We start from the raw sequence: 15,580 nt of genomic DNA, 5'->3' as shown, positions 1-15,580 counted from the left end.
AGACCACATAAATCGGGGGATCGAGATTAGGGAACACGAAAAGCCATAATAAACCAAATTGTGGCGTGTGCACGTATTTCAGCATGAATCCCAGTGTCTGGGTGGCCCAACTAGAGATCATTTAGAATGAGTTACGAGGCCAGAAAATGGCTGGGCCTACGTGTCCTGTATTTAGGGACACGTTTGCAGGCCCGTAGACTGGACACACGTGCAGATAATTGATAAAGGATTGGATCAGATAAGATCCGAGCTGCTGTTTTGGGTAATTGATATTCTAGTCCATCGAGAGTCAGAACGGGAGTGGGGGAGCCCCCGCTGAGACACTGCGATATAGTGATTCGAGCCCGGATTTGCGGCCAGTGGGGTAAAAAACGGCGGACGCAATTTATGCCACAGCATCCGGATAGGTTACACCCACTACTTTCCCAGCCTGGCCCGCTTTTCATGAGTTGGCGAAATAAAATGGCAAATCCAATGAAGGCAGAATAATAAAAAAACCAAGATGTTCCTCGCAAAAAGAGCAAATCATCGTCATATGTACACGACACTGGGGAGCTATTGCCCAAGCTCGTGCCACGCCCCCAAAAAGGGGACCAAGGAGACCCGTGTCAGTCTGTCTGGCCTCGCTCCAGTTCCGCCCACCGGCTTCCGGGCCGCAAAGTGCGGAGTCTGGGTTTTTTGTGGCCATAATTCCACCGACGAAGCAGGGAAGTCGGACCTGGGTGGCTCCCGGCCGTAATTACTAACCACCCACTGGCCCCTGACCGTAAGCGTAAAAAACCGAGCGCAAATGTGATGACGTAGTTAGAGTGCTTGAGAGCCACCAGTGAATTGTTCGGCAACGCCCACCGCTCAGCGGGTGGTCAAATTTTGCGGTAATCATCGACGCGCCGGGGAATCCGGAGCTCGGAGTACGGAGTACGGACCCCGGCACCCCGGAACCGGTGCTAAGTGCTGACAGCAATCTGTAGTTTGGACAGCAGCCAACCAATGAACATAAAAAAACTAATTTAATAAATGTTTGCAGTTTCTAGAGCATTTGAAATCAATAGAAATGGTATATTTTGTTCAGCATGAAGAACAGTCATTAGGAAAATTTATAAATATCACTAAATAAACTCCATTGAATTTATATCAATATGTATTATTATTAAATGATCGATTTACGAATTTTTCCAACAGAAATAAACTAGGTTTTACATTATTTAGGGTGCCTCTGGTAATTCAGTACTTTGAGAGCGCAAATATCATAGTAAAGCAAAACTAAAAATAGTAGCTATCGCCGCTCAGTATAAAAACTTAAATTATATGAAATTGAACACAAAGCAGTTCGACTGCAATAGCCTAACAAAATATTCTACAAAATTTCACTACGTATCCATTCTTAACGACTATTCTTGCACGTAGCCTCTAGCATGCACCTAAAGAACTAGAAAAATAGCCTTACACATGGCCTACAACTAGATTTGACTATGATCGCTTGCAGAAATGGCCAATTTACATAAATGTTCACAACATATCACAACATTGCAGAAGAGAGAGAACTTCACGAAAACGATTCCTACAAGCGCTGCACACAGCGCCTCACTAACTTGGCCTTGTGGAGGCACATAAATCGCAGCAGACAGACAACCAGCAGCAGACTTACTCCATACCCAATTACCAGGACGGCCCGCTTTCTTCTCTTCCAGCGCTGAAAGTCCCGCCAGGACTCGAACCGATTGCGATATTGCGGCGGCAGCTCGAACTTGCTGCGTCTCGGAAAGAAGGAGAGGTAAAAGTCCTCGAGCAGATGACGCACCATCTCGTTGTCTTCGCCTCTATTGGCATCCATATTGTCGTTGATGCAGTTGAACTTGCGCGGATTCCGACGCAATCGGTCTAGTGATTCCACCACCTCCGTGAGATTCGATGTAAGCATCATAAAGTTGCTGTGCGAAGTTCTTTTTGGGCTCACATGGAAGTTATACATGGGTCGGACAGCAAAGTTTGATGCCATGGCATCAGCCAGAAGTGGGCATCGAACAACCAAATCTCTGGTTATTGTAGGCTAAAGAAGGTAAAGTAAGCTATTAATATAATTCTGTAAGATATAATTATATGCACTAACCAAATTAGAATCCTCATATCGCTCGTAGACCAGAGTGGAGTGTTCGACTGTGTCCGCTTTTAAATGCATGCCCAGATTTCTAGTACAGTTCTGAATCACCTCCTCGAAGTACCGCATGGCAGACCAGTCGAGTGGCGGCTGATAGATGCGAGTGAGAAAGGTACGCACCTCTCGATCCGACCAGGTGGCCGAACCGTCAGTGTCAAACTCATCGAAGATCTCCTCTACACTCATTACTTTTGTTTCGCTCATCAGGAAGGAGTAGTAAGAGAAGGCGTACTGAAGATCTGTAGAGGCTCGGAAGCGCTGATGGGAAGTGTCCAGAACTTGCTGGTGAAAACGTCGCTGCATAGCCTCCACAATATCCTTGTCGATTAGGAAGCCCACGTGCGCCAGAACATGGCGTGCCTTAAAGCCATAGGCTCGATTTAGCAACATATTGGTGGCAATCAGCGAGTGGGAGTAAATATCGGTGGAAGACTTAAAATCCTCCTTGTGCAGCCCGTGGCGCTGGGTGGTCAGTGGCTCGGAGCTGGAGGACTCCATCTCGGGATTCAGCGACATGAGTTTGGCTTTATTAAAGCGCTCCACAATGCGACGAAGTTCCTTGAGTGTGGACACATTTCGGTGCCGCATAACATCCTTAAAGTTAGCAGAGCTGCGCCTGAACAGCTTTTGGAGACCCATGTGAGGAAATCGGTGGACTCGTGTTTGTGGGACAACGACAGGTTCCACCTCGACCACTTCTTGGCTTGGTGGGAGGACGTGGGCATCGCTGGCTGGTCCGGTTTCACTGCAGTCTCCTCCATCAAACTGGCAGGCATCGATGTTGCAGTGCCGATCGCAAGCACCATCTCCTATGTAAGTCCAGGGGCAGTCCAATGCGCAGTCGGGCACCATCCATGCCTGATACACGCGAACTCCCTCCGCCTCTGTGTACAGGTCCTCTGGATACAGCGGCGCTCCCAGGAATATGTCGTCGTTGAGGTAGAGGAATCTCTTGGACAGCTTTGGTATGCGGTGCAGAAATGTCTCGATGGCCGAGCTAGAAAAGGTGGGAAGCTGGGTGGGATCGGGAGCCAGCACTTCGTGGGGCACCACCGTGACCCTATCGTAGCTGAGATCCAGCCAACTGGGAATCTGGCCGTTGGTTACTATGTAGACATGTCTGATCCACGCGGCGTGTTTCTCCAGCGATCTCAAAGAGTACCGCAGCTCATTCTTGTCGTCGAACCGCGAGGGATCGTACTTGGAATCGAATCGGCGGATGTCCTCAATAAAGGTGGGATCCGAGCCATTGACCCACGTGTAAACCGCATCGATGGCAGTGCAAGAGCTGCTGAAGTTGCCGGTTTCGGCAACCTCCGATGCGGACAAGCAGTTGCCAACTATCCAGATAACCAGGCAGAGTCCTCCAGTCACTAAAGTTGAACGAAAAATAGTTATTTGTTAAGTAATAGGAAAGGTGAGCTAGAGAACTCACTCATGAGCGCCAGCAGCTTCCGGCGGGATTGCAGTCGCAGTTGCTCCATGGCACGCCGCATCCTTCGCGGCCAGCGGCGGCGCAAGCGCATCCTCAGGTCCTCAAATGACGCATTTTATACAGAATTCCCGCAGTAAAATCATAACAAACTTTGTTTTTCCTTGGGACAGTGTGGCCGTGGCAGCACTGCCTAAAAATACTAGGTTATAGAAGTTGAACAAAATCATTACTCCGAAATTACATTACTTACAAAATTATTTATTTTTTTATTTGAAACTAAACTAATATTATACAGTGCGAAGAATAAACAAATAGTTTTTATAGAATCCACATGTGGAATTTTCGGAACCACTACCAAGTGGAACCAGTTTGAAAGGTGGGTGCCCGCGCTAAGTGATAGCAACGCTGTGAACCTTTTTTTAACAAATTATATATTCCTTAAAGTATTAATTAAGCAAACCCAATTAGGGCCAATTCATCGTACAAATATTCATTTATTCTTTACAAAAAGCAATAAGAATCGAACCATTTATTTCCAGTATTTTCCTAATCTCAAAGTCTTGGTATTTTTAGGCCACACTGCGGTCAGCTGGTCCGCATCACATGACCGTCATAAGGTTTTTTTCTCACTGGAATAGGCGACGTCGTGCAAGGCAAAGCGAAAATTTTCACCACCATTTTTCGTTTGTAGTTTCAGTTCACTTTTCGGTTCGTTTCTTGTGCCTCTTGTGTTCTCCTTGGTTCCTTACTTATGCTTTTTTCGTTCTCCTTTGTTTCCATTAAACCCCCACCGAAGTAAGCGAATCCAGCGCGATGTTGTGGAAATCGCTGATTGCGTTGTGCGTCATTGGGGCTGCCGTGGCGGAGCAAACGCCCGTCTTTCTGTGGGGAGCCAACAGGTGGGTGTGCGCCCTAACCAGTTGAATGTGAGTGTAACGAGTGCCTTTCTCCCTTTTTATAGTGTGGCGAAGCCCTCCCTGAAGACGGTGTCCCAGGCGGAGTTCGCCGAGCAGTTGGCAGAGTTGCTGGAAGATCACATGGTCGTGGCCTTCGAGGAAAATGGCGTAAGTGCTTGAGTAGCCACTTAGATAGCTAGACTTGTGACACTTGTGTACTCCCAAACCCAGCTGAGCAACAAGGATTTCCTGTGCTCCAACTCCCAGGCGCAGTCCTGCTACGCCCAGCTGCAAGGAGTGAGCCCGAAGACCTACTACACCAGCGTGGAGAACCCCTCGGAGGCGCTGCGCTCGGTGGCCGCCAAGCGGGAGCACAACTCCATTGATGCCAGCGGGAGGCTGACCACCCCGGCCAAGTGTGCCGTGGGCACGGCGCTCTTTGTGACCTTCGAGGATGCCGCCAAGAGCCGGGAGGACAGTCTAGAGTCACATGGTGGGTCAACATTAAAGTACTCAATAAGACACACTAATTTAACCATGCTTAAACCCCCTTAGACGCCGCCATTGCCGCTATCAGCAAGCAGTTCGAGTGCAAGGTGGCTTATCTGTACCTGGCTGCCCCCTCCACCGCTCCCGTGGTGCAGCGTCGTACCCGTCGTGACACAGCCGCCACCACCGGCGGCACCATGTGGAAATCGACCAATCAGTTTCAGATCTTCTACACTGCCCTGCAATTCAATGGCAATCCCATCACAGTCACAGACCTCAAGCTCTCCAACACCAGCTCTACCAAGTTATCCATTGTTATGGACACGTCTGAAGCCGGCAAGAGTATCTCCTTTGACATTGTTTATGATGGTGGATACTTTAGTCTGAGCAATTTGGTCTACGACCAAATCAAGTTCCGCTCCAGCGGCGTGAATGCCCCAACCACGTTCTCCTATTCGTGCGGCAATCTCACCCTCGATTCCGCGGCCGAGAAAAACATGTACAACACCCTGAGCTTCAAGTCCTTGCAGCTGCAGGCTCCCTTCGATGGTTCGTACAAGGAGAACTTCCCCTTCGGCGACTCCTGGGACTGCGTGGGCTTCGTGACGCCCGGAATCCTGATGGGACTGTTTGTGGTCGCCCTGCTGCTGGTCATCATGTTCGTCGGCGTCTGCTGGATGATGGACATCAACACGATGGACCGCTTTGACGATCCTAAGGGCAAGACTATCACCATCAATGCCGCCGCCGACTAAACCGCCCACTTCATCGGCTTACACCTTATTCGATTGTTCAATGCGCACTCAATATTCATTCCTTTATTCCTTCAGTCTATCCACATGTATATGTAAACGAATCAATACTTAATACCGTACTCACATAACACATAACCGGGAAATTAGTCCTCACAATTTGTATCGTATCCGTAATTTTCGCCGGCAAAGATCAGCTTACGTTCAGCATCACAGCGTTGCTGATTCTTGTCGCCGAAAATTGCCCGAGGTTTTGCTTGCAGCGACTTGGCATCCAGTATTTCATTTAGAATAGCCCCTAAATGTCGTTTACCGAAGGAACTTTAAAAGACGCACATGTGTGTGTTCGAGTGTGTGTGTGTGTGTGTACACGAGCAGTAAATCTAATCTGAAGTATATCTAAGTGTTTTATAGTTTGCGAGACTAATTTATGCCTCTGTATGATAGTTTGTCATTTGTGCAAAACCCCTTCGCAGGCAAATGAAAATAAAGTTTTTTTTCCAATTGTGTTACAAATTAAAGGTTTTTACTTGCGAGAAGTCAATGGTCGTATGCCCTACAGATAAATATTTTCAATGTTCGAAATAATGGAAATGACTATAGCGATAATAAATAATGTTTAGAGAAAATCCATCAATCCTTTGCAGATTTCGATGTAATAGGTCACCAGCTTAAGATACGATGAGTGTAAATATCTGTCTGACTAGATCGACTTGATTTCGATCAGGAATTACGCACATAGTCACATAGGCAAAATACCCGTTTATGGGCTGGTATCCAAATAGTTGTTAACAACTTTTTGTGTAGCTCGTTTCGAAAACAATTTCAATTGAATCCTCTGGTCTTGCAGGGCCGAAAAAGTCGTGGAAACAAATCAAAAGTTTAATGGAAATTTATTGGGCTGCATCGATGGGGTTTTCGAGAGATACTCCGCTTTCAGATCAAAACATGAAGTTGAAAGTTTGCCACTGCAGCGGAGGAAACCCACTCTTCCGGCGTTCATTAAGTTGCTTGGCCGGAGTGGCAAAAAGCATTGTTTATGACATTTTAATCTCTTGTTTATCCGCTTGACTTTTCCACTTGCCTGCGGAGTCCAAAGTGGAAGGCTGCATCCGCCTCCGTCTGACCGCCTGACCGTCTGCCGTCTGGTCAAGGCGTGCGTAAAATAAACTCTCCAGCAGACAGCGCAAAAAAGTGTGCTACGGCTGCAAGGCAGCAAAGAACATGGGTGGCGCTGGGTATGCGGGTGAATGGGATTTGGGGCGCTCCTGGTCGGCCGGGCGCGGCGCTCAAGTGGGTGGCTGTGCTCTCTGAGCCAAGAGGACACAGTTGACTGCACTGCGAGTGGCTGGCAGGCGCTTAACGTTTTTGTTGCATTAGAAACAGGTCAGTGCGTCATGCACACAAATGAGCATATGACCCAACTGGAGTGCAGCGGGTCCGAAAACTTGCGCCAAGTGGGGTCCTGGGAGCTGCCGAGCCAGGACATCGGGGGAGCCCTCGATGCAGGGTATCCGCCGCTGCCGGGTCCGAGGAAACAGTAATTATGCATAAGTCAACACGCGGCATTCGTAATGAACTCCACTCAAAGCGGAACGAGCACTTTGCGGACTCGCAGCCATGGCGCAAAAGTTCGCAAAGTTTTTGGCAGTCGAAAATGTCGCCAACTTGCCAGCTGCCGAAAGTTTCTGGCCAGGCCCAAAGCAAGTCCTCTATGCGCCCGGCTGTAATATGGCATGTGGAAATTTGGACGGATGTGGTCACACGAATAGCACCCTCGGGTTGTGAACTTTCCGTAATTTCCCGTATCCCAGTACATGCGAATATTTCAACTATTTCGCAAAGTAAGCAAAAAGGAACTATTTCCAGCATTAGGGTATTCAGAGCTGGCGAGGATGTATCACATGGAAATGGCTTTAGGTTTTATACATCTAAATGGGCATTCTTGCAGTGGCGCTTTGCCTGTCAAAGCTTGTTCTATAACTAAATGTTTGAGCCCAACTGTGAAAACTTATATGCAAGTGGGGTTCTTAACCCTGCCGACCTGCTGCGAGAACCCCTGGGGCCAAAGTGTCGCTCATTCCTCGCCAGCAGCCGCAGGCCGTAATAAACCCAGCGGTCTACAAATTGCAGCATTAGGCGGCACAAACAGAAACGGCAATTGGAGTGGGAATGGGAATCGGAATGGGAATGGGAATGGGAATGGGAAGTGGCCAACTTAGCAGGAATGGGGCGAGTCCAAGTGCTCGAACACATGTCCTGCTCGACGGGCACAAGAAGGACGGCCGGAAAATGCACCCAATGCAGTTTGAAAAGTTGCTGCCCGTTTGCTGTCATTAAGCTGAGGCACAGTGCGAATCATTAGGCACCGGAGCAGGAGGACGAGCAACTGGGTGGAACTGGGAGCCAAGTGGAGGCTCGGATCTGGGGGGCTTAAGCCAAAGCCAAAAACAATGAAATCGCTGCCGGGCGACCGGCTTGAGACAAAGTTAATGACGGTATTTGTGCAGTGCGGGAGTTCCCGCCACCCATCTGCCTCCCATTTCTGGTACTTATCTCCACTAAGTGGATGTGGAACTGCTTTGCAGGGTGCGGGCATGGTTAACTAATAAGTACGACCGACCGGGCGACGGATTCAGCGGCTCCTCAAAGGAGATTCCGAGTGGAGCGCGCTAATGAACTCATTTGTGACGCTGTTTTGCATGGATTCCAGGTTGAGCAGCGGATTGGGGACTCTTAAAGGAATGACAAAAGATGGTATTTTGTCTATAATATGACTGTACAATCTTCAAGGATACAGTTTATGATTAACTATAAGATGAGAACATTCAGCTAAGTGATATTGTGCATACAAAATATACCTATAAATAACTCATAGGCATTGATCACTTACCATTAATTGACTTTCTCCTGTAGAAGGTAAAAAAGTAAAAGGTAATTTGATTGATTATCGTCCAGGTTTTAGCTTCAGTCCTCCGAAAGTTTTCCTGAGCCTCAGCCCACAGACCTCAGCCCATTAACCTTTAAACCGACAAATCACTCTCAAATTCCGAGCCAGTTGACCTCAAATTAAGCCCAATCGAGTTGGCCGAAGGATTCTGCAACTTGGCAGCACAGATAGAGAGTTTCGATTTCCGGCCCAAGGAGCTGGTGTTCGGACAGAGAAACGCTGGTCGGTGGGTGGACAGACATTAATTAGTTGTCATTTTTAACAATTGAGCGTGACGAGGGAAAGGAAGCGTTGGCAAACACCGAACTTCTGTGTTTCTATCTCTCTGCGGGCTTTTGCAAATTAACTGGGAGCAGCCCAGGGAACCCGGGGAAACGGGTTCGGAGACGATAAGGGCCGAGTTCCAGTTCCATTTCGAGCTAAACCAGAAGCCATGACAATTGACAAATGATGTTGGCGCCGTGTGACGTGTGACAGATAAGTGCCGAAAAAGGTTTACAACTTTTGCCGACAGCCATTTATTATTGATGTGCGCATGCTGAAGTCCCAGCAAATTAAAGCCGCTGCCTCCAGCTGCCCACTTGCCCAGTTACCCAGTTACCCATCCAGTTACCCAGCGGTCCGGCAATTAGGCAACAGCTCAGCCATAATGACATGCAAGGGGATTAGAGCGCATGGAGCCGCACAAGACTGCAGCACTGGCCAACCTGGAAGCACAAAGCTCCGGCTTAGGGTGTAATCCGGAGCGTGTAATTCCACCACTGACCCGCTTCCACTGCGTCCACTGCCCACCTGGGGAGGTGGGCCAGAAATTAATTAGTTCACCAGGGGTCGGGTGATAAGCGAGGGGAGCACTTCATAAACCTCGCTGACATTGCCAAGTGAATTACTGATATGCGACTTTAACTTTATGTACAAGGACTTTCAATCCAGAGAAATGTATGGTTAATTTAGCCCATTGAATGATGTCGCTTCATAGCCGAATATCAAATGCTAATATCGATATGATAAATGGAAGTTTTGCTAGAGGTTTTCGCATGCAGCTTGGTTTTGAGGCATCTAAAAAGTATCTTTTACTAACAACCAAGCTCCAGGTCGATTGTCGGCGTAAGGAAAACTAAACCGCAACAGGAATCATCTGTATACTCAGAGAACGAAATACTAGAAGCCGTTGGGAATTTCTGCGTCGTGAGCGTAACAAACTGGAGAATGCGGAACATTTGAAAACTTTTAATGAGTTTTTCATTGTGAAGCATATTGTTAGCATATTATAAGTTGGGCAATGGACTGTTTCATTTGATTTGGTACAAATTATAGGATCCCCAACCTAAACGTAGTGTCAGATTAAAAAATACCCATCATGCGGTGCCCAAGCTAGCCGTGACAAGACCGGAATTAATGCAAATTTAGGGGACTACATTGGGCATATGTACTCGTATGTAAATGTTTTCCCAGGCAAAGCCGATTAGCTTTCCCACTGGTGTAAGACAAGCTCAAACACGGCGAGCGGATGAGGAACGAGCTCATCACCAAGTGTAAATAAATCGCGCTGGCAGCTGAATGGAGATATATCCGTAGATACGTACATGTGCATCTATCCACACCAACCGAAGGCAAGCAGATCAAGTGCATTTTTATGTAAATCCATTGTGGCAATGTGAAAATGCGTAGAAAAGGCGACACGAGGGAGAGAGATTTGCATAGAGCGCTTTCGATTTCCATATCCATCGGGGGAAATTGGAATAGAAAGGCGTTCTATTTACATCTCCACTCGAGCCCCTTTGCTCCCCTCGACTTTATTGATTGGGTGAGCAGCGGGCACATGTGTGAGCAAATCATATTCAATATTTTGTTTGTTCTCCGCAAACACGCCAGTCGACTGAGCCCATATACTCGTATAGTCCATACGTCTATATGGACTGGGTTACCAATTGCTCCGGCAAATGTTATTGTACTTCTGATTGCATTTGTCCCACTGACTCGCTTTCACTCGCAGCCCACGGACATTGTTGGCCCCAAATTGAACTCTGCTCAACTTCTACACAACTTAATCATGGGCCAGGGAGCCAGCACCGGGATGCAGGGATGTGGATGCAGGGTTCCTGGGAGCCAAGAACCCAGCACCATCTGTCTGGCAGGCCGCATTTGTTGAGCTCCTACCTTTTCGTGTTGCCACAATGTTGCCGCAAAAGTTTTCACATTAAAACCGTTTCAGCTGGCAAATTGTGAAATGAGTTAGCTGAACTGCACTCCCGAAAGGCAAAACGCTCTTGCCCGAAAAGTAAAAGTTCAGAATGGTCGGAGTGCCGGAAATTTACTTTGTTTGCCGGGTTATATCCTTACAGTCCCTAAATAAGTAATTACATTTCACAATTTATGGGTTATCAATTACTAGGACGTTGTTTGCAGCTATAAAATGTGTAATCTCTCTGAATTATTATGCTTAGTTCGAAAGAATATACCTAATTGATTCACTTGCTTGATCGAACTAATCGTAAGACCAAAACACAAATACTTTTCCTTGGAGCAAAATGTTATACTGAACGGTACAGGCAAGTGGTAATAAAATATTTAAAAACTACCTGACTGTTGTTAAATTCCCCTTATAGCTTGTCACTTCCCTTGCTATTCAGCTTTAATTGCCTGAATATAAACGTACGACTTGCATTTCTGACATTTAAACTGCTATCAAAGTGTCAACAAGTCCGTATTAAGCAAAACTCGTAATTGAGCCTTTTTGCAGATGCGCATTGAAATTGAATTATAGCCCCATTGATGGGCAAATATTGGAGGTCAGTAAATAAAACTTGTATTAATTTAAGTTGCAGTTTAATTGGAATTGCAGTGCGCCCCAAACTGACCAACTGGAAGTGGAGCCCTGCAGTTGAGGGATTATTTCCCTGTTATCTGCAGCATTTAAAATAGTTGTCGACAAGTTTCTCGGTTCAGAAGCTCAAGCGTGTAACCCCATAGAGGAGCAAACAAGTTTATGCCACCTGAAGTTTCTGATGTCCACATGCCGAGCACTTTGTATCGCATATATACCTCACTTGCAACTATAAAGCCCTCGCTCTCCACTCAACTGGTGCAGCCTTGTCAGCTTTGTTCGGCTTTTCTGGTCGCCATTATACGGCTGCTTGGGAAATGCTGCTCTCACATTTTCCGCTTGCTTTCCCCACAGCATTGTCCTTATTATTTCCCCTGCCCGGACTGACCAGGATGCTCCTGCTGCTGCTCCTGCTACCTTTTGTTGCCGCTGCTAGCTGGCTCATGCTGCTCAATTCCAGTTAAGAGATAAAATTTTTATGACATCACTTTTCTTTTCCATTATTTATTCGCCCATCCTCGACAATCCGCTGCAGATGATGAGCAACGACATCGCCTCGGGAGTTTATGAACTTTATGTTTATTGAAGCCATAAATTGGTAGTGCATATGGCTCGGTAGACCTCTTGGCTCCTTCATACATTCCACTATTTTAGCAGCGTGCAACACGGCGTATGCGCGATGTCCCTGGTACTTACAATCCAATTTAAAGGGCAATGTTACACTTTACTTGGGTTTGCTTTCTGAAGTTTCCAACTGAGTAATGCGTACGAGCGTCTAATTTCTTCTAACCAGTTCCATTTTTCTGAGGGAACTAGCTGCCCAACAATTGAATTAGCCCGAATTGGCCGCAAATAGCCACACATTTTGAACGAATGCACATGCGTACGGAAAGTAACCAAATTAAAATCTGAACATCTGAAAATCTGCAAACAACCACAAAGGGATCCCATTAAAATACACTAAAAACCCATTAAATTCGAATAAAATCCAATTCAACAGTTTTTTGTGTGCGTTTAATACCATAAATCAGAAAATTTCGCAGACACACAGGCAGGAGGAAACTCTTCCATTCACATAGACCTATAAAATAGGACAAATCCTTGGCTAAGCTCCCACTACCAAAAGCCAAACAATGCGAATTGTGCGTCCGTTTTTGCCCAGAAGTTTGGGCAATGGTAACTGCAGCTATCTTGGGCTACCAAACAACTAAAAGCTAACGAAGAAATTATGTTTAAATCCTATGTTCACCCTGCTGTTGAGTTGTCATAAAAAGGTAGTATTAGTAAGTAAGTGCTTTCCACCACGTAAATGTGTTGTTAAGGGGTATTCTTCAAGTCCTATACCGCCGAAACGTCCTCGTTGTTTGTGTTTGGCAACATGTAAATGCCCAACTTTGATGTTGTTGCTCCTTGGTGTTTTGTTTTGCGGTTTCAAACCATTTAAGTGCCGCACATTAATGCCACTCGATCCCGCCCCCTAATCTTTCCCCTTTCAAGCCCCATTCAATGGGCAATAAAATCGTAAAATTCTGCCCGCATACAAATCTCGTTGTCAGATTTGTTGGCGTTGTCCTGGGCAACGGACATATCCTGTTTTGACAGAGGAAACAAATTTTTGTCAAGCTCCAATCGCTTGAGTGATGCGTTTGGTAAATGCATGCATATGCATTGGCTCAGTTGCAACTGAAAAGGGAAATGCAGCTGCGTGATGCGCATTTTTATTCTTAACTTGAAGTGGGCAGCAGAACGTGTGCATGCTTTAAAGATTCAAATTATGTGCATTACATTTTAAATGCACCATTCAGAGTAAATTAATTCAGTCATACCTTTAAGGCCAACTTAGCTGGTGCCTTTGGGCGAAAATCAGGCGGACTATATCCGATCGGAAAAGGATGCTCCTTTATTTTCCCGTGCAGCACAATCCGGCAGCTCACAAAGTAAGCCTTCAGGACAGAAGCGTGCGGCAGCTTAGACAATTTCTGGGACTGGGATGGAGTTATTTCCTTTGAAGCATTTCCAGGTGCCAAAACACAGCAAACCTGTACTCGAATGCGAACACATGTATCCTGCCACTTCACCGGAAGCTGTCATAAAAACGGAAAAGCAGCTGGCAAGCTTGGCAAAGGCAAGTGCATCTGCTTCAGCTCCAGCTACAGCTCTTGCTCCTTCTCCTGGGTGGACCCACTCCTCCGGTGATTGTGCTCACCGACAGCCAGACAGATATATTGTCGGCCTTACCCAGTGCAAACACTTTGCAGCCATCGACTGTGGCCACAATAAAAGTGAAAAGCGAAGAGCGCACTCCGGCCATTGCATTGGCAAATGCCATAAACGTGTTGGTCTCCGGGGGCCGACTGTCGGATACCATAGTGCCACCGCCACCGCCACTGGCCCAAAATGCAACTGCAACTTTGCCGTGTTCTCGGTTGATCCGGCGGTGCTGGGACATATGTATGTGCGGCGCCACTCCTGGCCAGCCATGAATAATGGCCATGGAACAGAGCAGCAGCTCCGGCGGCAGCTTATTGTGTGAATTATTTGCGCAATGTGTATTAAACTGCAGCTCAAGCTAATGCAACATCAGGCCCGTTCCCCAAATACATCTGCACAGAAAGAATCATACCTTTAAGATTGCTCGATTTTTACATCCGGTAGTTCATATAATTGCATCTACTAGTTAGCCAATGTGTGAAGTGCCTAAATTAAGAGTAAGGAAACTACAATGGTACATTTTTCTGCACCCTTTTCTTGCAGTGCCTGACTGTATCGCTGCAATTTTCGAGCTGCGGCCCATGAGTCGTATGCGTAATTTGATTTACAATGCGAGCATGGCCATCATTTAATGTGCGAACGTGGATGTGGATGTGGATGTGGCTGTGGATGTGGCTGTGGATGTGGCTGTGTGCATCTGTCTGTGGCTCTGACTTTGGCCGGTTTTGGCCTAATGGCCATGAGATCGTGTTTAATAGTTAACAACTTTGATTTTCCACCAACCATTTGATGTTGCACTGGTGGCATGGGATATTGAATTATGCCTTGCCATTATCCTTGTAGGATAATGATAATTTAATGCCTGTTTGGTTAGTTAGATTGAGTTGGAAGAGGCCATTTGTTGCTTTGTTGATTTGCGATTGAGCTGTTTGGAAGTAGGGGTTTTGGTGCAATAAGCTGAAACACCTTTAAAATCAAAACTTTGGTGAAAAAAACGTAATTAAAGAATTAAATCAGCCCGCAGAAAAGCGTTAATTAATTGCAGCGCGCCACACCTGTTAGCCCTCGTTTTTGTAATTATTACCACTGCGGTGGCGGCCTTCGTCACTGAGCCTAATTGAATTTCGCACCCAAGGAAAACAGCAACAGGGATGCATCCGTTTGAGCAGGCTGCGAAATTGAAATTACTTTAATGCCGGCTCCGGCGTAATTGATGCCTTCAGTGCAGTGACCTGGATCGCTGTCAGCCCAAACAGCCGTGGATGCATCAGCGTGGCACCAGCAGCAGCCCCAGAATCCGTCGCGGAGCTGCCGGCATCCAGCCCACCATCATCCCATCATCGCATCATCCCATCCGCGTTGGCGTGGCAAACAATCCTGACGAAAGAGCAATGGCTGGCGAAGGAAGGAGGAGGAGCAGCAGGTCCTGCAGCGCCGCAGCCCTGCAACAGGAAGCAAAAGTATGACACAGGAAGCCGGAGATGATCCCTTCGCCCCTTCATCCCGTCGCAACTGCTCCCTTGGCCAGCCGACCCACAATTAAAGCGATAAGAGCAGGAAAAAAGTTCTGATGTCGCATCTACCAGGCGTAAATCAGCAACAGATGCACGGATAAAAACAGCGAGCCATCTTCTAGTTGATTTTTTGTAAGATGGTATTATAATGTTATAATTATAATATTTATTCGATTTAATCGCTATGTGAAGCGATTGTAATCCATACACTCCGCCACTTCCTTGGTGGTTTTATCCCGATTTCTTCCAGTGCACCATCGGCGAATGTGATAGATGCGTCTGTGTGCACGCGAGTGGCAATTTAAGGTACTTAAAAGCCACGCCACTTTTAATGAGAGCCCCCGAATG

The 15,580-nt window shown here is 46.8% G+C and overlaps 2 protein-coding genes across 2 annotated transcripts; one reads left to right on the top strand and one right to left on the bottom strand.

Annotated features, from left to right (window-relative positions):
- Positions 1–1,128: 1,128 nt before the first annotated feature.
- Positions 1,129–3,810, bottom strand: LOC6540631 (N-acetylglucosamine-1-phosphotransferase subunits alpha/beta). The gene is made up of 3 exons (XM_001970303.3): positions 3,594–3,810; positions 2,111–3,531; positions 1,129–2,050 (listed from the first exon to the last, which is right to left on the bottom strand). Exons 1-3 carry the CDS (start codon positions 3,682–3,684, stop codon positions 1,562–1,564), a joined length of 2,001 nt encoding a protein of 666 aa, XP_001970339.1. The 5' UTR covers positions 3,685–3,810; the 3' UTR covers positions 1,129–1,561.
- A 368-nt stretch (positions 3,811–4,178) lies between these two features.
- LOC6540620 (V-type proton ATPase subunit S1) lies at positions 4,179–6,349 on the top strand. Its single transcript, XM_001970302.3, has 5 exons — positions 4,179–4,301; positions 4,390–4,492; positions 4,555–4,657; positions 4,721–4,982; positions 5,045–6,349. Exons 2-5 carry the CDS (start codon positions 4,407–4,409, stop codon positions 5,731–5,733), a joined length of 1,140 nt encoding a protein of 379 aa, XP_001970338.1. The 5' UTR covers positions 4,179–4,301; positions 4,390–4,406; the 3' UTR covers positions 5,734–6,349.
- Positions 6,350–15,580: the final 9,231 nt, after the last annotated feature.

Source organism: Drosophila erecta, unplaced genomic scaffold (genome assembly GCF_003286155.1).
Source record: "Drosophila erecta strain 14021-0224.00,06,07 unplaced genomic scaffold, DereRS2 tig00000055-arrow-pilon, whole genome shotgun sequence".
In the NCBI taxonomy this organism is placed as follows: domain Eukaryota; kingdom Metazoa; phylum Arthropoda; class Insecta; order Diptera; family Drosophilidae; genus Drosophila; species Drosophila erecta.
The sequence above is the reverse complement of the archived record's forward strand: the minus strand, read 5'-3'. Positions and strand labels throughout refer to the sequence as shown.

Excerpts from the sequence above, each read along its gene's own strand:
- LOC6540631 (XM_001970303.3), bottom strand. The coding sequence starts at position 3,684 with ATGCGCTTGCGCCGCCGCTGGCCGCGAAGGATGCGGCGTGCCATGGAG. Across the intron at positions 3,532-3,593 it reads GAAGCTGCTGGCGCTCATGA|TGACTGGAGGACTCTGCCTG; the intron begins GTGAGTTCTCTA and ends GTTCAACTTTAG. Across the intron at positions 2,051-2,110 it reads GATATGAGGATTCTAATTTG|CCTACAATAACCAGAGATTT; the intron begins GTTAGTGCATAT and ends TACCTTCTTTAG.
- LOC6540620 (XM_001970302.3), top strand. The coding sequence starts at position 4,407 with ATGTTGTGGAAATCGCTGATTGCGTTGTGCGTCATTGGGGCTGCCGTG. Across the intron at positions 4,493-4,554 it reads TTTCTGTGGGGAGCCAACAG|TGTGGCGAAGCCCTCCCTGA; the intron begins GTGGGTGTGCGC and ends CCCTTTTTATAG. Across the intron at positions 4,983-5,044 it reads GGACAGTCTAGAGTCACATG|ACGCCGCCATTGCCGCTATC; the intron begins GTGGGTCAACAT and ends AAACCCCCTTAG.